The 22129-nt window shown below is 37.7% G+C and overlaps 1 protein-coding gene across 13 annotated transcripts in view; it reads left to right on the top strand.

Annotated features, from left to right (window-relative positions):
• The window catches only part of LIN9 (lin-9 DREAM MuvB core complex component), a 40786-nt gene that overhangs the window by 4771 nt on the left and 13886 nt on the right, over positions 1 to 22129 (top strand). For 2 of the 13 annotated variants that reach the window (XM_064446370.1, XM_064446369.1), the window contains exons 2-8: positions 3027 to 3143; positions 4953 to 4985; positions 7266 to 7360; positions 11173 to 11277; positions 13205 to 13338; positions 16320 to 16445; positions 21297 to 21454. In XM_064446370.1, the coding sequence (XP_064302440.1) occupies positions 3027 to 3143; positions 4953 to 4985; positions 7266 to 7360; positions 11173 to 11277; positions 13205 to 13338; positions 16320 to 16445; positions 21297 to 21454 (768 nt within the window). Of the gene's footprint in view, positions 1 to 1392; positions 1469 to 3026; positions 3144 to 4952; positions 4986 to 6875; positions 7027 to 7265; positions 7361 to 9304; positions 9378 to 11172; positions 11288 to 13204; positions 13339 to 16319; positions 16446 to 21296; positions 21455 to 22129 lie in introns of those variants that run through there. The other 11 variants (XM_064446375.1, XM_064446372.1, XM_064446381.1 and 8 more) reach the window with 10 other exon arrangements.

Raw genomic sequence — 22129 nt, 5'->3', positions numbered from 1 at the left:
ATCTGGAGAGGAAAGGTTTTACGTTGTGTAATTGCTTATCTGGATCCTAGAATTTTCTATATTGATTTAGGTATGCCCCTTTGTACCCACACACTAATAAAATCAGTAGCTATGGAATATCCCTGTGGTTACTTGTAACCTTACTTTCAAAACTGTAATCAGCTCTTAAGAATTAATTATTAAAAAATCTGAAAACACTTTCACAAATGTAATGTGTTTGTCTGTGATCCTGTTTACATTTTAAGATCTGCTGTTGAGAAGCTGTATTTAAGCTGCTTTGCTTCACGTTAGTCCTGAAAATACACATCAGGGCATCCACAACTGCCTGTCTTGAATTGCAGTCATACTCCACCTCTTTTGTTCAGTTACGGTATTTTCAAATGAGGGGAGGCAGTAGATGCTTGTTTTTAAACTTAAGCCTGACTTGAATTTTTGAAAAGGAGAAAAGCTTTTGTAGTGGGTTTGTTTTGGTTGGTTTTTTTCACCCCATGCCTCAAAGCCTATCTCTACATCAGAAATACTTCTTGGAGGGCAAATTATTGGAACTTCTTTTTAAGTCTGTTCATACTGCTTGCTGAGCAGTTAGAGGAGGCTTTTTAGGTTCTCCTCATGGTAATCCTCTGACCGTGCTCCCTTGTGCTGGGAGAATGAGGTTGGGTCTAGAGGAAGGGTTCCTGGCAGCTGCACCAGTGCAGGGAGAGCGGTAGTTCAGGACTCGAGGAGCTGTCCATCCGCCAGACCCCGCATCGGCAGCTGCTGAAGTGAGTCAAGTTTCTAGCTAGCCTAGCATGAAAACATCAGGGTTCTTACCATGCTAGACATGGCAGACTTGAGGTTATTTTAATGCTGATTTTTTTTTTTTTTAATTCATTTCTACATGGGCTTCCTGAAAATCACTTCTTGCAAGTGTTATAAAACATATAAATACACTTACTCCTGGCTCTTAGTTACTAATGAGCTTCCTGTATCATTCTATTAAATGCTTCATAATCTAGCACCCAGTTATTTTTACTGCACATCTGTGGTGCACATATTTTACAGATTTTTGTGGTTTTTTTTTTTAGGGCCAGAAAAGGCCATTATAATCGTCTTACATTCTTCCTTAAGCATGCTAGGATACTTGTTTGGAATTTCTGTGCATTGAGTCCACGGTTCCTTTTTAGCTATAGTTTTCTCTTTAAAAATAGATGTAAACTTGGTTTAAAGACTTTGAATCACAGGAAGCTTGGCATGCTCTTTCTTAGTATAGTTACATAAAATCTGTTAAACATTGCATTCATTGCTAACCTGAACTTATCCAATGTCATTTTCCGACAAATAGACCTAGTTATGCCTTTCCTTGTAAAAAAAGGCTCCACAGCTATTTACTGTCTGAATTATCTTCCTTTGTAGATACTTGTGATCAGTGCAGATCTTGACCTTCTTTGGGAAGAACAAGATTGGAGTGTCTTGACTTTCTCGCAATAAGGCATGTTTATAGATCTTCAAATCTTTCTCCTAGTTCTGTTCTGAATCCTTTCCTAATTTTTCAAACTCTGTCAAGTGTGAACGCTGTGTTCAAGTAATTTACTAACAACATATGCAAAGCAACACTCAATAGGATAATAAGACAAGACGAAGCTAATCACAGTTTGCACTGGAACAGTATGGCAGTGTAAGCTCCTGAAAGCAGGCCTTTTAATTCCTGAGCCACTGCTGTGGTGAGCTGGCTGTATTTCCTCCCTAGATTGAGGCTTTTTTACTCTGAGTATTAAGAAAGTCACCTCCATGATCTTCTGACCCTGGAGGAGCTGGAAGTAGATTTTGGTTGTAATACCCTAAATGATGCATAGATCTTGTTTCTTCCTTTCCACCCACTTGTTTTTTAAGTGTTTGATGTCTGCAGAAATGAAATCTGTGTCATTGTCATAATAGGTATTTACATTCAAGCATGTGTGTATATTCTACTTTAATCTCTGTTTATAATTAAAATGCTGGTTAAAAAGACAGCCTATGATTATATATTTGTTATTCAGAACAGGAGTCTACAAAATTATTGGCATTTAACATGAGGCTGGGATATTATAAATCTAATAATTATTTTAACTAAAATTTTGGATGGTTTTAATAAACAATATCCTGAATCACTTCACAATTTTTATAGTTTCTGAAATGCTTTTAGCTGTATTAAATGTTGGTTGTTTTTTATTGTAACACATTATTGCTTAGAAGATCATCCTAGTTTCTGGTTTTGTGGCCCTGGTACAGTACTGCCAAAATAAATGGAAAAAGTAGGGAAATGTACTGTATTCCTTGAAGTTTGGTGTTGTTGCAGGTAGCCCCTAAAATCAATATAGAACTTGACAAGAAAACCCATGTATCATATTGTTGCCTTTAAGGTAAAATTAAGGTTATGGACATCTCCATTGTCACTTTGATATCCTACATGTATTCTAATGCTTTAAGCTACAGAAGTGTTGGTGTTAATAATTTCCTGAAACTTGTTATATTAAAATAGTTTAGTTTAATTTTGAACTTGCCTAGATCAGGAATTTCTTATTTGGACACTTGTATTCCTAAAAAAAGATGCCCTTTTCTGGCTACATTACTTCAGTTGCAGATTAAGTGAAAACAAATGAGCAGCCTTATTCTATCATGCATCTTTTGAAGATTAACTATCCCATGTGGAAAAGTCCTTGGCAACTAATGCTGTTTTGGATCGGTAATCTTATAAAGCTAGGAGGTAGTGCGATAACATCCTGCTGTCCATCACTTCTCTACCTGTTGTTTCTGGTGCTAGTCATCTAATGCCCTGCTCTGCTGATCCATCATCAGTCTCACAGGTGAAGCATCTGAGTTGGATGTTTGGCAAAGGATCTCAAGCACTTCAGCTATGAGATTGCCACCATCCCCCATATAAAGCTTTGCTGCCTCTTGCTGAGCTGTTTTGTTTCTGTTGTTGACATACTCACCCTTGACTGAATAGGTTGAACTTGATTCATATGAGCAAAATGGTCAGAAAAAGAGGAAAATAATTGTATGTTCAGTCTTACAGATGAAGTGCCTGAGATCCTTCAGAATAGCGCTCCATTCTGAAACACCAGCATCTCCTCCATTTGACAGTCCCGAAGACCCTGCTTCTGCCTCTCCATCTGCAATGACATGTACTTTCCCCAAGTTCTTAAACTGCGCATGCTTATTAATCCCTGCACACACTTCCCACCACCCCTTATGTTAATTTGGGGGGCACATTAGTTCTTCACTGTTCTTACTGTTCAGGACTGCATTCTTGGTTGATAGCAGGGTACCCGTGTATTTGTGCAAGCACAGTGTACGGTGATTATTGGTATGAAATAAAGAAAAAAAAGGCTTTAATCCTGTGGTACCTTTAATGTACAGCTTCGTTACAAGAGCTGAATTCACTGTGAATCGGATCATCACAGAAGCATGTTCCTCTACCAGTCACTGTTAGGTCTCCAACCTGACAAAGGTGACATGTCAACAATGAAATGTGCAGTAAGGGCAACAGTATAGCCAAGGTTTGTCACCTTGTTTTTGCCAGGTAATCCCATATGTTAGCTGTTGTAGATTTGAACAGTTTGGGAGATACTGGAGTAGGGGCCCTCTAAACCACCAGTGAGTCAAAACTAATTCACTTTCATATCTTAAACTTTTTTTTTAATTTTTTGACAGGAACAGAAACTTTTTTTATTGAACTTTTTAAAACGTGGCATAATAAGATGGCAGCAAACAAAGTAATATGATGAAAAAATAAGGAATGTAGGGTTTGGGTTTTTTTGTTTGTTTGTTTTTTGCCATTGCTGCACACCTGTATTCTCTTCAACAGTCCACACAAAACCAAAATGCTCTGTTTCCCTGGAAAGGCACAATAATTCATTTTTTGAGTATGTGATATTCACTGGAATGTACCATCTTAGAGGCAAGGATCTCTGGCACTGGGAAATTAGCGGGATTAGGACCTAGATACAGGACAGCCACAAGAAAAGGAATTTCCACACCTTTGGAGTCAGAAATGTTCTTGGATCAGCAGTTCCAAAGAGAAGCTGAAGGAGGGAGTAGGGAAAGTTGAGAGGGAGAAGAAGATGCAATGCAAGAAGGAGTGGTTGCAACACTGGAACATAGCTGGAAAGATGAACTTGATTTGAGAGAAAAGCATGAATCTGTGGAAGCACTGTCATGCAGAAATATCTTTCCCCTCTGCCAACGTAGTTGCTTCAAACAGCTTGTTCTTAGACTTTTGAAAATTCCAGAGCATGAAGGCTGTAGTGAGGCCCAGTTTTGTCCTTCCTGGCCCAGAACCACTGCAGAGATCCTACAGATGCAGTGGAAGGGGAGAAGTGAAACTTTGATGGATGAGTTAGACAGTTTGAACAGTTCAAGCAAACTAAGGGTCTTGTCGGCATTTATATCTGAATCTGATGCCTTTCTGAATAAGGAGATTCCACCAGGGGGCAACGAACTATCTATCTCCCTACTTGTGAACCAAGCTTAGAGAGCATAAACTACTGCTTTCATGGAAATTTTTGGCATTGAAGAATTTTGAATTGGTAGAAATAAAAAAAAAAAAAAAAAAAGGCATTCCTTACAGTTTCCTTATCAGTTGCATAATATATTTATAACTGCATCAAACAAGCAGCCACGTGGAAGTATGTAGTTTGGACATAAAGCTTGTGCAGAATTTGCTGTGTTAACCAAAATTGCTCAGTGTCTGAAGCTGCGGAACTAAAGCAAAAAACAAAACATGAATATGCTTTCAAGATTTATTGGGTAATAAACATATAATGCTATACTTAGTGCCATGGAGGATGCACTGGGGTCACTCATTCAGCTGTGAAAGTTTTCATATTAAATTCCATTTTTTGCCTAAGAATGAATTAAGAATGAGTAGACTCTGCATAGGTTGTATGGTTTGAAATAACTCATTGTTTATCTGGACATTTTATATATTGCAGGTTCTTCAGCAAAAGCACTTGTGAGCTTGAAAGGTAAGAAATTAATGTGTTATTTACTTGTACCCAAGTTGACTTTCAGGTGTACTTAGTTTCAGAGGTATTCATCAATGATCTGGACAAGGGGGTTGAGTGCCCCCTGAGTAAGTTTGCAAACCACAAGTTGGGCAGGAGTGTTGATATGCTCAAGAGTAGGAAGGCTCTGCAGAGGGACCTGAACAGGCTGGATCAATGGGCCAAGGCCAATTGTATGAGGTTTAACGAGGCCGAGTACCAGGTCCTGCACTTTGGTCACAACAACCCCATGCAATGATACAGGCTTGGGGAGGAGTGGCTGGAAAGCTGCCTGGTGGTGAAGGGCCTGGGGGTGTTGGTTGACAGCCAGCTGAACATGAGCCAGCAGTGTGGCCAAGAAGGCCAACAGCATCCTGGCCTGTATCAGGAATAGTGTGGCCAGCAGCAGTAGGGCAGTGATCGTGCCCCAGTACTCAGTACTGGTGAGGCCACACCTTGAATACTGTGTTCAGTTTTGGGCCCCTCAGTACAAGAAAGACACTGAGGTGCTGGAGCATGTCCAGAGAAGGGCAATGAAGCTGGTGAAGGGTCTGGAGATACGTTTTGTAAGGAGTGGCTGAGGGAATTGGAGTTGTTTAGCCTGAAGAAGAGGAGGCTGAGAGGAGACTTTATCACTCTGTACAACAATAGGAAAGGAGGTTGTAGCAAGGTGGGTGTCAGTCTCTTCTCCCAAGTAACAAGCTGTAGGACAAGAGGAAATGGCCTTAAGGTTGCACCAGGGGAGGTTTAGATTGGGTATTAGGAAAAATATCTTTCCTGAAAGGGTTGTCAGGGATTGGAACAGGCTGCCCGGGGAAGTGGTTGAGTCGCCATCCCTGGAGGTATTTAAAAGACACGTAGATGTGGTGCTTGGGGACATGGTTTAGTGGTGGACTTGGCAGTGTTAGGTGTACAGTTGGGCTTGATCTCACAGAATCACAGAATGGTAGGGGTTGGAAGGGACCTCTGGAGATCATCTTATCCAACCTGCTTGAGCAGGGACACCTAGAGCAGAGAGCACAGGAACGCAGCCAGGCAGGTTTTGAATGACTCCAGGGAAGGAGACTTCACAATCTCTCTGGGCAGCCTGTTCCACTGCTCTGTCACGCTCACAATAAAGAAGTGTTTTTCTCATGTTTAGGTGGAACTTCCTGTGTTCCAACTTGTGCCCATTGCCCCTTGTCCTGTCGTTGGGCACTACTGAAAAGAGTCTTGTCCCATTGTCCTGACACCCTCCCTCAATGGTCATCTCAAAGACCTTTTCCAATCTAAGTGATTCTATGATTCTATGGCTTCAAAAAGTTCAAGAAAATCACACTGAAGAAGGTTTTTTGTTGAAATACAATTGGCTTTATTATGTATATTTGTTAGCGCTGTAGACTAATAATCCTTGGTGGTTGGAACTACATATGTTGTGGTGTGTTTGGACACTGCTTTTCTGGGTGAAATTCCTGAAATGTGTTTTTTCTTCCTAAGTACTGCCTAGGCATCAGGTTTGATGAGAAGATTGAGGTAATCTCTCCTCTCTTGAGGATGAGATAGGAGAAGGCTTCTTAGTGAGTCCTGTACATGTAACAAAATTTGCATTAGGAAGGAATTTCACAATCTCATTGTGTTTTCTGTCAGCAAGTTGTGGGCTAAATCAAAGATCTGTTTCTTATATATTTTTGTTTGAAATTGTCTTCATGAATATTCATACAAATTTTGAATACTTATCTGCCCAACAAAAGAAGTTCCTTTATATATTACAAGGCTTCTGTTACCCAAGGAAGAAGACATGGTCTGTTGAATGTGTTGTAAATAATATAAGTTTGTTTCAGTAATATTTAGTTTACTGTTTGTGTGTGCCCACTTAATTTTTTAGAACCAGAAGAAGGCCAGGTCTTGTACAGCTTGACCTTCTTCAGGTTCCAGATACAGCCACAATACAGCTGTCTACATGTGTGTCAACCTGGCAGTGGAAGTAACTGATTCCAGCAAAGGAGGTCTGAAGAAATCTAAATGTTGTCAGGAGTAAAAAATGGTTTGTTCATGTTTCTCCTTGGACTGAAAGTCTCTTTCAGTTTTTTTAAATTAATGTTCAGAACAATTCAATAAAAATATTGAAATCTAAAATCCATTTGTAGTTGCATTCAAAGAAGATGTTGCAAGTAACAAAAATCTACTAGTAGTTGATGATGTTATACTAGCTTTTGGATAGCAGTTATGTTAAAACATGCATGTATGTATATGTGTGTTAATGACATGATTTCTTTACAACAGAGGGAAGTTTATCGAGTTCGTGGAATGAAAAGTATAATTCTCTGCAGAAAACACCCATTTGGAAAAGCAAGAATGCTGGTTCTGCAGTGGAAATGGTAAGAAGCAATAAAAAGACAACTTCATGATTGGTAAAATACCATAAAATGAATCAAATTTAAGGATCAAAACATTTGGCTGAGATTTATGTTTTCATATTTTCCAAATGTTAAACTCTGTTCTTCACAATTAGTCTACACAGTTTGAATATGAGATGAAAACATATTTTATATATGAATAATCAAACAAATTGCTGACCTTGTCCAAAATAGCTCGTAATCGTTTTATCTCTTTTTCTTTGTAAAGCAAGTGCTGTGTGAAATGTTTGTATTGTATCTACCACCTTGAACTTAGGAATCACCATTTCTGATCAACCATTTGTTTTATCTCATGAAATATCTCACTTCTAATTATGCCTGAGAAATTATGCGTAAAGAAAAGGAAGGGAAAATGTCGTAATTCACTTCCATCATTGTGCCTTCTGGGGACAGATTTTAATAAAAATAAAGGAATGTCGGTGAAATGTCACATAGTATTCTGAGAGGTCTCACAGGAGACCTTACATTAAAGAACAACCTTGGGGTGGGGGAATGAAAGGTAGTGAGCCTGTAGCCTCCAAAGGCAGGTGTTTGGGCTGACCGTTTCCCTGGCTGTTTTTGAAATATTCCATTGTTTTTCTCCCTGATGTATCACATTCAAGCTTTTCTTGACTACTCTCAACCTCCTCTACCTTACCAAATTATGTGATTTTGGTTTGGTTTTGCCACCAGCTATATTGCACCCAGTGCCTTGTTTGGCTACATCTGTAATACTGTGTGCTCTTTTTACTATACCCTGAGAGTATATGAAATACTGTCTCAATTCCTAGGCAGATGTTTCTCCCATACTCTTCTGGTGCTGGCTTCTTCTACAGTGATTGTGACCAATTTGCCAGCTATCACCTGTTTTTTGTTCAAATCATTTTTTTTTGTGAACTGTTTGTTTATTGGAAGGGAAATATTTTGTTTGAAAACTTGCACTTGCCTGCTCTGCACATAATCAAAATATCTGAGGAGCATCCAGTGGTGCGTTAAGCAATATGACTAACATCTGTTTTATGTGGCTTATTCTGTGATCCTCTCCCTGTAGAAAGAAACTGACACAGAGAAGGTATTTAGTTTGGTAGGATTCACGCAGATATATATACACACATGTTGGTATGTGTTTATGCTAGAGAATATAAGGTCTACAAAACACAATTCCAGACAGTGACCAGGACTTCGTGATAGGCCTTAGTTCCTGCAGGAGTTCATGTCACAGTTTTCAGCTGTTCCTCAGGAATGCTCATTCTCCCAGCAACAAGCCTTACCAGTAATTTAGAAGATTGCATGTGCTAAAGAATCAAAGCCATAACACTTGTATGAAGACTTTGTCAATCTTTAGGTATTAAAAATGAGGAGTCAAACTTTGAATGTAGCTCAGTATTCCATAGAAAGCTGGGAGAAAGATCAGGGGATAGTTTGATGTGTTAGCAGTGGTCCATGTTGCCGAGACGGGATGTAGTCACATCTCGGTTCCGTGCCAGTTTGAGTTCCATGAACACTGGAAGTTTTGCAGATATGTTGTACCGTTAGTTGAAAAATCTTGCAAAAAATGCCTGACCCATTTAGCTGACATGGATGATACCTCTTTGGGATGCTTTTTATTTCCTTCTTGTGTGAGGCACTGGCAATCCAGACTGATGAAACACTCTAATCATTGTGCATAGTTTCTTGGAATAGAATTTGGCAGCTTCTATTGAGGGTTGTAAAACAGTTCTCTTGATCTCGATCATAGCTTTAGCATAAGGTTGAAGGAACTCTTATGTTTTGTCTAGATTGTTTTAGCATTTGTGTTCCTGTGTTGGCACATGCTTTTCATCTGGTATAGCATCAGAAAATCAAGAAGAACTATATAGACATTTGGGAGAAAAATGTTGTTCTGGAACCAGCATCTCAAATGTCAAGACTAAAATATAATTGCAGATCTTCTATAGGAACCTGGCTCTTCATCCTGTGGGCAGAATGCTGTGCTTAAAAAGTCCTGGAGTTCTACAATGTAAGAATTTTTGTTGTTGGAATAGGATTGTGGATTTATTTTCTTGCTCAAAAGTTAGAATACTTCTGACCCTTCTTTTTTAGGGTGATGGTTTGTCAATGACAGCAGAGAAGTTATAAAAGAACATAAAGATATTGCCATTGAAATTTAAGATTGTATTTAAGGTTTAGTGAATTGGGAGATGTGAAGAAAAGAACTCAATGTTATCTAGGTGAAGAAAGAAGAACAACATCCATAACAATTAATATGATAAACTAATTACTATGTTAATATGATGTGGGCATCATTTGGTTGCCTTGCCAATAAATAGTTCCTCTGTTCAGTGTGTGTCTCTTTCCCGGTTTGTAACATCTACAGGGAATGGACGTTTTTGCCTGTGTGCTGAATATGCTTAGGTGCCTAGCGCATACAGGGCACTACTGTTACTTAAATACACTTGTGTAGTTATATTTATAAAATATATATAACTTAGAGTAAGAAAGACTCATTTCCCTGGGAAAGCTCCAGCTGTTTGCGTGGCATGGGGCAGATCTTTTGCTAATTTAATAGAGAATATCTCTTTTTAAACAGATACTTTAATCAGTCACAAACTTATTAAATGTCTTTCTTAAATGTAAATGCTTATTAGTGAAGTTTTATTTTGCTTTGTTGATTATATTTTGTATCTGACTCCTGTTAAGGGCTTATCTTTGTCATCAGTATTCTTCACATTGTGGGTGTTAAAGGTTTCATACCCATATAAATTCATAGCACTTTTACCATCTGTACTGAAAGAAGTGAAATCTGCATTTGTTCTGCCTTTGCTCATCACCTTTGTAAATAGTTTGAAATACAAGGAACGCTACAGCGTGCAGTCTTGGGGTTCTGCAAAGGAGACACATTTCAGTTGTGGCTGGCTCCTGTGCTGGGCCACAAAGTCTTCATGGAAGGAAAAGCTGCTCGCTCTCAGCACTACCAGCCAGTCATAGGTTATTCTTTTGCCCTCATTGGAAGCACAGGTTTTTTTATATAGGGTAAAATGTTGAGGAATAACTAAATGGAAGTTTTTTTTTTCATTACACAAATTTGCAATATGGTTTCTTGTTTTCAGTCAGCCTTCTAACTCTCTTAGAGCTATAATATCTTGGCACACAGGTAAATTTTAGTTAGCATAAATCCTAAATTCTTCTCTTTTTGTGATATAGTCACATAACTCACTCAAGCTTAGTTTCTTCAGACTTCAGCTTCTTGGCATTTTGCAGTGTAGGCACTTTCAATGACTTTAAAAAAAAGAAAAAAAACCGAACAACAAGCCCACAACACTTTATTAGACTCGTAAGAAATGCTTGCAAAAAAAATACCTGACTAATGTTTTTACTGAGAACATACCAAAACAAATACGCTGTTTGAATAAACTTTTTTGTGACCCAAAATTCAGAACAAACTCTTTAACAGATGTGCTTATAACCAAAGCAAGGCCTATTTTAAGCTTAGATACACAAGTGTTTAGATACCTAACTCCTCTGGAAACAAGTGGGAGTTAGGTTCTAAATACTTCCGTGGCACTGGGCCAGTGGTATAGTAATGGGTTATAGTTAGCATTGGAAAGCCTGGAATCTTAAATTCCTTCTTCTCATCTCTCAGCCCTTAGATCTCTAACTGCTAGGAGGCACTATTTATTGAGTACCATGTGCCTTAAAAACAATAGGTGGCAAGAGAAAAGGCATTCCATTTCTCTCACTGTGAATTCTGTGCATGAAGAGAGAAATCAGATTATTTTTTTCTTGTAATTCATTCTTAATTTTGATACATGCAGCCCTTCAGAAATTCAAAGCGGAGTCGACTCTTCTGTGAAGAAGATGACAGACAAATAAACACAAGGTCACCCAAAAGAAATCAGAAGGTTGCGATGGTTCCACAGGTACCTACATGTATGCAGATATTTTTACCAAAAAGGGAAACAAACCTGTCTGTGTTAGCTAAAAGTTAGAATACGTTTGCTTTTCAAGTTGCATTATCAGTTTATGAATATTCTTGTGAGGAAAGCTGTTGCTACGAGTAAGCTGCAATTCAAAACAGATTTATATTTTTCTTCCTCACAACTGGATTCCTCGGTTTGTTTATGGGAGTACCTGTTCTTTTTGATCCTGGACATAAGCATACAGAGCTAGAAAGGATTCCAGACTAATTGCTGATATTGTTCCTGCAAAAAATTGTATTTGTTCCTGCAAAAAATTGTATCCTGTAGTCTGCATAAATTTATTCAGCTTCAGTTAAAAACTGACTAGGTTTCTTGCACTGACTACATCATTTAGAAGACTGCTATAGAACTTAATGTATTCCAAGAGTTAGGAACTTGCTCTAGATTTGTAGCTGAAATGTATTCATGGCCTCTATTCCTTCTTGATCCTATAATGACCATGTCCTCCAAACAGTTTTTTTTTCTACTCGACTGTCTACTCTTTGACAGAGCATGAAAGAGCAGCTGTAATTTCTCGCAACCTTTATTTGCTATGTTAGAGAGGGCAACATCTCTTAGTCACAAAGAATTGGCTCTCTAGTACCTTTATCTACCCAATCGCTTCTCTGTACCATCACCTTATGACCCTGAATTTGCCACACTGAAAAAATGATATTTGATTACTAGTCTTATTTGCCTTCTGAACTGCACTGCGCAGTGTCGAATGTGGAAGACTTAGCAGTTGCCATTTTTCTGGGTCCATTTTATCAGACATGAGGACCACAATGTTTCTCTATTCATGACCATGATTTCTTAACAGTAGAAAGGCCTGGATAACGGTCTAAGTCTGGTTTCTTTGTACTTAAATGTCTGGTTCAGGGGGCCCAGTGATTGCTAGATAAACATTTGTGAGGGACTGCAGCTGCTGTAGCTCACAGATCTTGCTGTCCTGCTAGGCTTTGTTTCCTGGAATTCCAGTGGGAGAAGGGGGACCTGTATGTAAAAGGTAGTGGTTAAGTGCAGCAGCAGCCAGCAAGGTGCCTACCTTATGTTTTATCCTATTATTGCTGCTTCTGAAGGTCAAAATACTTTTGAGCGTTTGGGGAAGGATAACAACTGATTATGGCATGGGGACCCAGTTCAACTAATATTCTCAAAAAGCTGTTATTTTTTGTAAATAAGTTGTTCTTTCTCTCTGTTAAGACAGCCATCCTTGAAACAAAATTACGGAATTCTTTTGCTACAGTCTTGTTTAAACACAGGTCTATGTATTATGCATGCAATCTAAGACAGTGTCTTCTCTGCAATTTAACTTTCAAATGTAGTTAAAAGTTGATTGCTTATGTCCATGCCAGTTCCTCTTGGAGTTTTCGAAAAAGCAGACACTCTGCTAAAAGCTTTGGCTGTATTACATTCCTGTGCTAGCTTCATCCTCAGTTTAAGAAACGTTAGCAAGACTAGAGGCAGTAGTGCAAATGAGGCAGTTGGTGTTGCTAGCATCTGAGCTGCAACATCACGCTCGCTTGAGACAATGTTCAGTGGTGCCTCAAACTTTTGAAGTCTGTGTGTACTCTAGTGCCATGCCATTGTTACCAATTGTAGTTTCAGCGTTGGAAAACATTTCTGTTAAAAGAGCTTTGTATAGAGATAATTTGTTGTATTGCTCCTGCTAGAGTTTGCTATCTGTTATGTTTGATTGCATTGCTGATATAACACAGTGAGGATTATTATCGATCTGCAACAAAAAAACTGGTCATGAAACAGTATGTGTGATTAAAGTGTAACAATTACACATGTGCAAACTTTTGTCAAGAAAACCTATTTTAATTATTTGAATATCGAAGAATGTTAGAATGTGTTTAATTTTTTCCTTTATTTTACTATGTAGAAGTTTAATACAACAATGCCAACACCAGACAAGAAAGCATCACAGAAGATTGGTTTACGGCTTCGTAATCTGCTCAAACTTCCCAAAGCTCACAAGTGGTGTATATATGAATGGTTCTATTCAAATATAGATAAGTATGTTTGTTTTCTATACTAATAAGATAAAATTATATAAGCAAGTAATTTTCTGAAGTTGAGCTGCAATTTTCCATATATTGGTTAGATACTCCAAAGCTTGTTCTTAAGTTATTAGTTATTGAAAATTATTTTATTGCTCTGTTGGTTTTTTTTTCTCTTTTTTTTATAATGAGCAACCTACTTGGGTAGTTCCTTGGGTAGCCTTCTATGGAAAGCCTTCCTTCATGGAAATAATTTTTTATCACCTCTGCCTCTACCATATACAAGATTTTATTCATAATGTTTTTAGTGTCTTAAGCACGAAGTTATCAGAACACTCAGACTTTTTTGAACCCTTGGATCAGTGTTACACATGGGGGGATGGGAAGGAGACTGCTTCTTCATAGAGCGCTGCTTCCCTAAAAGCTGTGAATGTTGATTTTTGGATTTTTCTTCCCCATCATCCTGTTTTTATTGTGATCACTAACAGAGCTCCATGTTGTGACCATTCAGCTGTTGTCTAGATATCAGCGTCGTCCTTGGATCTCCTAATCTATGTCCTAGACTGTTTCTGCAATTTGTGCCTCAGAGTCTTTGCAATTGTTCTCTTAATGCCACTAGCAAGGTGGTATGAATTGTTTAAAGGAACCATTTAAATTTAGTCCCAAATAATGAAAAACTAATAATTCTAAAAAGAAATAGTCATTATTGATTAATGGAATCTTAAAATCTATGCTGATTGACTAAGATGAAACACCAGTATTTAATATTCTGAAGAATGGCTTCAGAGTTAACAAGCATTCTTTTCCAGAATTTATTCATAACAAAATAATTACTGTTTTTCTTTCCTATTTTAATCACGATTGCTGTGGCTGTTTTTCTTAACTGAGAAGGCAGTCATAGCAACAGAAAAACATTTTAGGATATGTTCATCACAAGTAGAAAAATTACATGTCCCTTTTAGTTAGTTTTAAATTCATCATCTGTAGGGTTTAATTCCTTTGAAAGAAGTAGTCTTTACATGCTTTTTTGCCCCTCCCCTTATTTGGAAAGAAAAAAACAAAACAAACAAAACCCACCAAAAAAAACCCGTCAAGAACCCAAACTCTACTTATTCCTGGTAATTTTAATATGTGACATTTATAATTATGATTTTTATAGCAGTCCAAGAACTTTCCGTTTACTCTTAAATAATTGTCTGTGAAAATCTAAGTCTATCAGTAGACTAGAATTTGAGTTTAGCAGGTAATTCTGAAAAACTCTTTGATAGTTACTAATGTATACTTGGGATGCTAAGTAAGATATGATCGTGTCAAGATGATAGAACATAGTTTAAAAAGAAACTACATATCTGGAAGAAAAACTTGGATGTATGTTGCTTTGAGTCATACAATCTAGACTTAATGAGAAGCTTAAAGTTTAAAGCGTCAAATGACAAAATACGGCTCACTGTACAAGTCTGAAATATTTTAATTGAATTGTCTTATCTGAAATTGAAATAATCAATTCAGTGCCCTGCCTACTATAAGTTTTTCAAATATTTTAATCTCTACAACCGTCATCTGTATTATTAGATTATTGAAGCTGTTTCAGTTGGATTTGCTCTGTGCTGTTGCAGAGGACTGTTTTCTGTAAAATCCCATTGGCTTCTGACACAGACTTCTCAAGAGCTGCTAACTACTACAGTGATCATAGGATAGGCCCTCCAGAACCACATGCAGCGGTAGCTTGCTTACACCATTTCCCAGAGCTTCCAATCTTGTGGATGCTGTGGGTTTACACTTTGCCAGCTTAGGGACAAGTGATAGTAAAAACAATCAAATAGAGACTCTATTTCTCCAAACAAAACAAAACAGTTGTTCTTTAGACAGATATCTTAGCAGATATGTTAGCAGCAGCAAATCTGGATAAAATAAAACTCCTTTGTACACTTTCTTGTCTGTTTCCTGAGCCTCATTGATCATTCTTTGTGGTTTCCTTTTCACTTCGTGCCACAGCTGCAGATCCTTCTACCACAAAAATATTCTCTTCCATTCTTGCCTGAGTCTCTCCTGGCACCCCACCCACTCACTTGAAAGTGCTGTTGCTTACAAGATCCTCTTTGTTCTGTGCTTGGGGATATTCCCCTCTAAACCCCAGTGCCCTGCAGAGTGGAGAAAAGCAGCTTTATGTAGGATGCAGTTATTCTTTTGTTCTCCCCAGGTGAGATCTATTTCAGTTGCACATAGTCTTTAATGATTAACCTACTATTAGACAGGCATACCCATTGCTGCTCCTTTGGCTCTTCAGCCCAAGAAGAATGTAGTACTCCAAAGTAAAAGGCAGGCATAAAACATAGAGATACAGGCAGATTGTAGCATCAAAGAGGAATTCATAAGTTGTGTACATCTCTGAACTGTCACTTCTGTAATCCTGATCCTCTGCTTCATCATGGAGTCATGGTATGATAGAATAAAAGTCTCGCCCATATAGCTGTAGAAGATGACAAGCTGCCTCAATTTCCTGTGTTTTGCAACCCTCTGTTGAGAATCTGGGTTATAAATGAATAAATTTATGAAAAAGGTACCGTCTTTCTGTTTCTCAGTGTCACATTGTCCCTTCCTTTATTCTCAATACCTCATTATATCTTTATGGTTTCCTTCAGTGTGTTGCAGCATCCTCATGACACTGCATTGGTTTTGTCAAAGTTCCATTTCATGCCTTTATATATGTTACAAAGCAGGATGTATACATATGTTTCCCTGTAGTAACAAGAGAGGGGAACATTTTAAAATATCACTGATAGTAAGGCTCAAATAGAACAATAGTCCTGGATATGTTCTGTCTTTGATTTTAGCTGAATTTATTTCAGGTTATATTTGTCCTTTGAATAGGAGTGCCTTTTTCATGTAACTAACTTTTTGTTTCCAAATGTATTTCTTATGATGGAGGGTTTTTTTAAATCTCATGACAAAAGTTTACTAAGCGTAGTTAACAGAGGATCAATTATGTTTCAACAGACCACTATTTGAAGGAGATAATGACTTCTGTGTATGCCTGAAAGAATCTTTTCCAAATTTGAAAACCAGAAAATTGACAAGAGTAGAGTGGGGGAAAATCAGACGATTAATGGGAAAACCACGGAGGTAATTTTTTTCCTTTGTTTCTTTTCAACTAATAACTACATGTAGTTTTGATGTTACTGGAATTGTTCCTTCTCAAATAATTTTGCATGCAGGTAGTAAAGCAAAATAATAGAAAAACATTTTATTGAAAAGGTGTTCTCTGAGCACACATGCTGCCCCCCCCCATTTCTTATATGCATGTGTCCTGTGCATGTAGTTCTCACGAGCCTATGCTTGAAATGTTCTTTTCCCACTCCAGATAACTGAGTGTCCAAGCTAGGATATGTTGAAATTTTTTATTGTATCTTCTATGCTGCAGTGCTTCCTGGCATGGAAGACAGGCAAAATTTTCACTAAGTTTTTTTTATTCTGGCTATAACTAGCTCTTCATGGGGAAAACAAATGCACATTTTCATCTCATTTATTTTAGTATTTTTAAACCATTTTAAGATTCTCATCTTTTCCTGGCTTGGCTGCCAAAACAGAGAGGGGAGAAAGTCACCCATAAAATATTGTACATCGTAGAGGAGAAGCCAGAATTTAGCAAAGGGCATAGTTTTTTCTGTAATTTAGATTTCTTAATTCTTAAACCCACTGATGCAGTTCAGCCTTTTCACAGAACCTATACAATTTAGCCTAGAGAAGAGAAGGCTCAGGGAGGATCTCATCTCTCATCTCTGTGTATAAATACCTGAACAGAAGGCATAAAGAAAACAAGGCTAGGCTTTTTTCATTATTGTCTGGAGATAGGACAAGAGGCAGCAGGCACAAGCAGAAATGCAGGAGGTTCAGTCTTAACATAAGGAAACACTTCTTTTTACTGTGAGGGTGACTGAGCACTGGCACAGGTTGCCCAGAGAAGTGGTAGAATCTCCATCCTTGGAGATACTCAAAGGCCATCTGGACATGGTCCTGGGCAGCGGCTTGTTAGGTGACTCTGCTGGAGCAGATGACCTCCAGAGGTACCTCCCAAACTCAACTATCCTGTCATTGTGTAAGATCAGGAGAAAAGTGTGTAGGTAGTGTTGCACAAATAAGACTGGTTTAGTTATGAAAATACAAACACTAAAGCACTGAATCAATTTCATAGATTACTGTACTGAGTCAGATTATATTTTGTGTGATGGAGGCTATTGCATCTCCTGTACCTATAAACATCTTTACATAACTAAAAATTGCCAGTCAAGGGAAGGCAGCAGAGCCAGCTTAAAAATAGTTCCTTTTGGAAAAGTGTTCATATCATTTGAGCTTAACTGAAATAGTTTTTCATTTCTCTATCATCATGCTTCCCAGCAAGAGGTACATGGTGTATTTGGAGGTTAATCATCACTTACTCATTTGACTTTTGCCAAAAGTGGGTACTACTATAAAAGATCAGCTTGCCTCATTCAGTAGTCTGTTGAACCATTGATAAAACTTCCTTCTTTTTGGTTTTTTTTTTTTTGTAGGGTGGGGGTGGGGTAATGGAGGGTGTTGTTGGGTTTTTTTTGTTGAGATATCATACAGTTAGTTTTTTAAAAAGAGAGACTCATGCCTAAGGAACCACAGGTCTAAATGGTCAGGAAGTTCTTTTATCTGAATTCTGAAGTGCAAGTATTTGACTGGATATAGTCTCGTTTTGTTTGTTAATGAAAACTTTGTAAGTTCTTGCTTTTTATCAACATGAAATAAGTATTCCCATTGGATTTTTATTTCTTTAATAATTAAAAAAAACCAAAACATGTATTGGTAGTCTTTTTCAAGATGTCCAGAGTGGTTTTTGGCCTTAGTTCTAAGAGATTTTGAATAAATCATTTGAATGCTTTTTCATGATAATTTTCATCTACCTCTAGAGCAAAGGGTTTTTTTTACATTACTATTCTGTTAGAAATTTCTTCTGTCTGTCCTCATCGTATACAAGTAAGCTAAATACCATGTCAATACTGATATCTCCCCATGAGGGAAGAAAAAAAACAACCAACCAACCAAACATTTTGCATCCACAGTGTTGATGGCAGAGGATAATAGTGTCTCTGTGTGATAGCTGTGCACGTGATTGTTGTCTTTTTTTAAATTCTGTTTTAAGTATTAAGTATTGTAATATTTTCTTACATCTGCTGCTACTTTAAATGTCCTATCACACCATCAACAGTGTGGTTGATTGGCACAACAGTATCCTTCATGGGAGCCTGCAAAGCTTGTAAGATTCCAGTAGACTGTGGGGAAAGATATGCTCCAAGAAAAGGAAGAGGTAATAGTCAGTCTTGTGTACTCTGTGTAAACTTAATTGGCGTCGTGGAATAGCAATGGATATGCATTAAGCTCAGACATGCTTTTCCTTCCATTGTATGATGGTGGTGATTCCTCTGTTAGTTCAAATTCTCATGACCAAGGTAGAAACTGAGAAGAATGTTCAACCTCTTAAAAAGTTTCTACAGAAAACTGATGAGGTTGCAATGTGATCTGTACCATAGTTTTAATCTTCATTTTTTCATAGGAATGGCATGAAGATGGGATAACCTTTATTAAATACATTTGGGGGACATGGGGTTGGAGATTCCCTTTAACAGATGCCAGAAATACATTGCAAATACTTTCTACATCCATGACCTACAGCATTTAGAACAGAGACTTTTTAAGAACATCTGGGCTAGCAGTAAAACAGTAGTTGCTGTTGTAGGGATCTGCAAGGTCAGTGATTAGATATTAGCATTTTAATGTGTATTTCTGAGAGCACGGGTCAAAAAACATCAGGTGATATCTGATGTTCCTGATGCAAGACCCTGGACATGATTAGAAGGGCTACTATTAAAGTCTATATTGCCTTTTTTTTTCTTTTTTCTTTTTTTTCTTGTCTTGCTGTGATTAGTCACTCTGTTCTCCTCAATGGAATTTAAAAGCTCTGACCTGCATTTTGCTGCTTCATATTCACAGCCCATGACAAGCATTATTTCACACTTGTTCCTCCCAAGTAATAAGTATGAAGGAAACAGCATCTTTAAATGAGAATATCCAGATAAGCTTTGCATAAGTCTCCCAACCACCATCACTCTTTCTCTGCCATATCCCTTTCCAGATGTTTTGAATTCCTAATGAGGATGATTAGACAATACAGAACTACAGGTAAACACGTTCTGCTCTTCAGTGATAAATTGGTGAATGGGACACGCACCTACAGTCGCTCAATCTACAGCACAGTTTCTAGACTATACAAAGTCTACTGACGACTTTTGTGGTGATAGTGATTGGAAAGCCCAGTGAAGGAATGCAGTGCATTACTGTGTGTACCTGACAGAAGTACATCATAGCTTCAATTCATTCCTGTTCTTTTTGTTTGTTTGTTTGTTTTAATGTCTTGCTTAGGGCTAAGATCTCATTGTGTTAACACTGTACACACTGGACAAAACAGATGGTCATATAACTTAGAAACCATGTATAAGATAAACCATGTATAAGATAAAAGGCAAATGATGTACGCGTGTAGACAAACGACTGTGAAACTGCTGGTCAGTGTGAAAGAAAGTGGTCTCAGCATCCTGGCAGCTTAGTTCTTAGGATCTTCTCATACATGTTGCAAGGAAGAGAAATTTTGGATAATAGTGAAATGGCTTTGTGGAATTCTGAGTGAGGGGTATACACAAGAAATCATAAGAATGTTTATTTTGGCATATAATAAGAGAGTAGTAGAAGCAGACTTGGAAATAGGACCTGACTGCTCAGGACTGAGTGCAAGATAAATAACTGAGGAAGATCTTGAAGGGATTTAAAACAGAAGATAATTTGCAGTGTGAAGAGGGAACCAGCAGAGGATTTGTCAGTGTCTTCTAAAATAACCTCATAAAACAGGGCTTTTTATACAGTTATATATTGATTACTGATCAATAAGTCCCACAGAAAATGTTTAAATTGCACTGGACTGCCGTAAAGCACTTAACAAACGTAGTAAATTATTGGATAAATAACTGTTTCTGCAATTAATCAGACCTACAATAGCATCTGTACTCCTTTTTTAAGTTACTTTTCACTGACACAAGAATGATAAAACCTTTTTTTAATAAGGAATGAGACATAGGATCAAGTCCTTAATGTCTTTATGCATCATGCATCATGCCTATTCAGTAGTTTAAAAGTGAAAAATTAATAAAACTAAGTAAGGGCCTTGAGATTAAAGGGTCTTTAATCTTTTAGATTACACTTCAGGACACAGACACACACACTCCCCCCAAAAAATGGGGGAGGGGACTGCTAGAGATTATCTGATTTTACACAATAGCCCAAGGTCAAACAAATTTGTACTTTTACTATGGTTAATCTCAGAAAAATTAATCTGCAGAATAGAGATTTTGTGGCTGAGTTTTGCTTGCATCTGTGCAGGGTACAAGAGACAGAGAAGTGCCCTTTTATGTTCTGAGTCTGGTGCCCTTTCATGCTAAGTTAGTTTAATTGAGCTAATGAGCACATGTGAAAGGGATCTACTATGTATCAGTAAGTGACAGCAGACAGGGACCTCACAATAAGTCTTCCTTACATGCATTCAACTGGTATTCAGAGTAGACCGGATGTGAGACCTGCTTTAGCTTTGTTGTGACACCAGCTAGACCTGTATAAGCAGAAGAAGTCCTAAAAAGTTGTATTCTTCTGATACACTAATGCAAACAGCTAGCATTCCTGAGTAGTATTCTTAAATAAACTGCTATTTTAGGAATGATAATTCTGGGGAGTAAGACTGTCTAAATCCATTCAATTAAATTCTTTTCTCTTGAACACTTCGCCCCAAGCTTTCTCATTTTCCCTCACTGATTTGTAAACTATGCCTCTTTATTTCATGTGTCTTTACATATGTATGTTTTCAGGGCCGAATTGAAGTATAGTTTTTACCTAATTGTGTTATAGGTGTTCCTCTGCATTCTTTGAAGAAGAAAGATCAGCATTAAAACAGAAACGACAGAAAATCAGACTTTTGCAGCAGCGGAAAGTTGCAGATATTTCACAGTTCAAAGATCTTCCAGAAGAAATTCCATTACCACTTGTAATAGGAACAAAAGTTACAGGTAATTTCTTAAAAACAAACAAACAGCCAAGTGTTTCGCAAAGATTTTAGTAAACCATAATATACTTAGTGCACATTGTATGTTTTTATTGTTAGCGTATTGAGAAGGTACTTGTGAGGATTAGCTAGTATTTTTAGAACAGTGATACAGTTTTGAGGTACAAACTTAGTATGATTTATTATTTCTGCTGTTCAAATTGTAGATTGGTTTGGGCGGTTTTTTTGGTCTAGTATATCTAACGAATCTTGGAGAAAGAGATGCTTAAATGCGAAGAGCTGAGTGCAGTCTGAAAGTTTAAAATCTAACCTAATATAAAAGTTCAGCTTGATTTTTCCATAAACATAGAAATATCTGTTTTGAAACACACATATAACTGATATTGTGGCGTAGTTGGATCTGTATCCTAAACATGACATTGCCTTAGTGAAAAAACTTACACGTAGCTGAGGAAGGAATATTGTTAAAAACATTCCACAAGTTTTGTCTGATTTTATAAAACCTTGAATTCCTCCATCCTGTTTGTGATCCAGATGCTTTTCGCTTAAGCATGGTATCTCCCATTCAAGCCACTACTGTTCATTGCTTTTTGCATTCTTCAGCAACACTGCCCTTAATTCTCACTGAAGAGCAGGCGTGCACAATGCTGCCTCTCCTCACTCTCCTAGAGCTGTATCC

This window comes from Phalacrocorax carbo, chromosome 3 (genome assembly GCF_963921805.1).
Source record: "Phalacrocorax carbo chromosome 3, bPhaCar2.1, whole genome shotgun sequence".
NCBI lineage: Eukaryota > Metazoa > Chordata > Aves > Suliformes > Phalacrocoracidae > Phalacrocorax > Phalacrocorax carbo.
The sequence above is the reverse complement of the archived record's forward strand: the minus strand, read 5'-3'. Positions and strand labels throughout refer to the sequence as shown.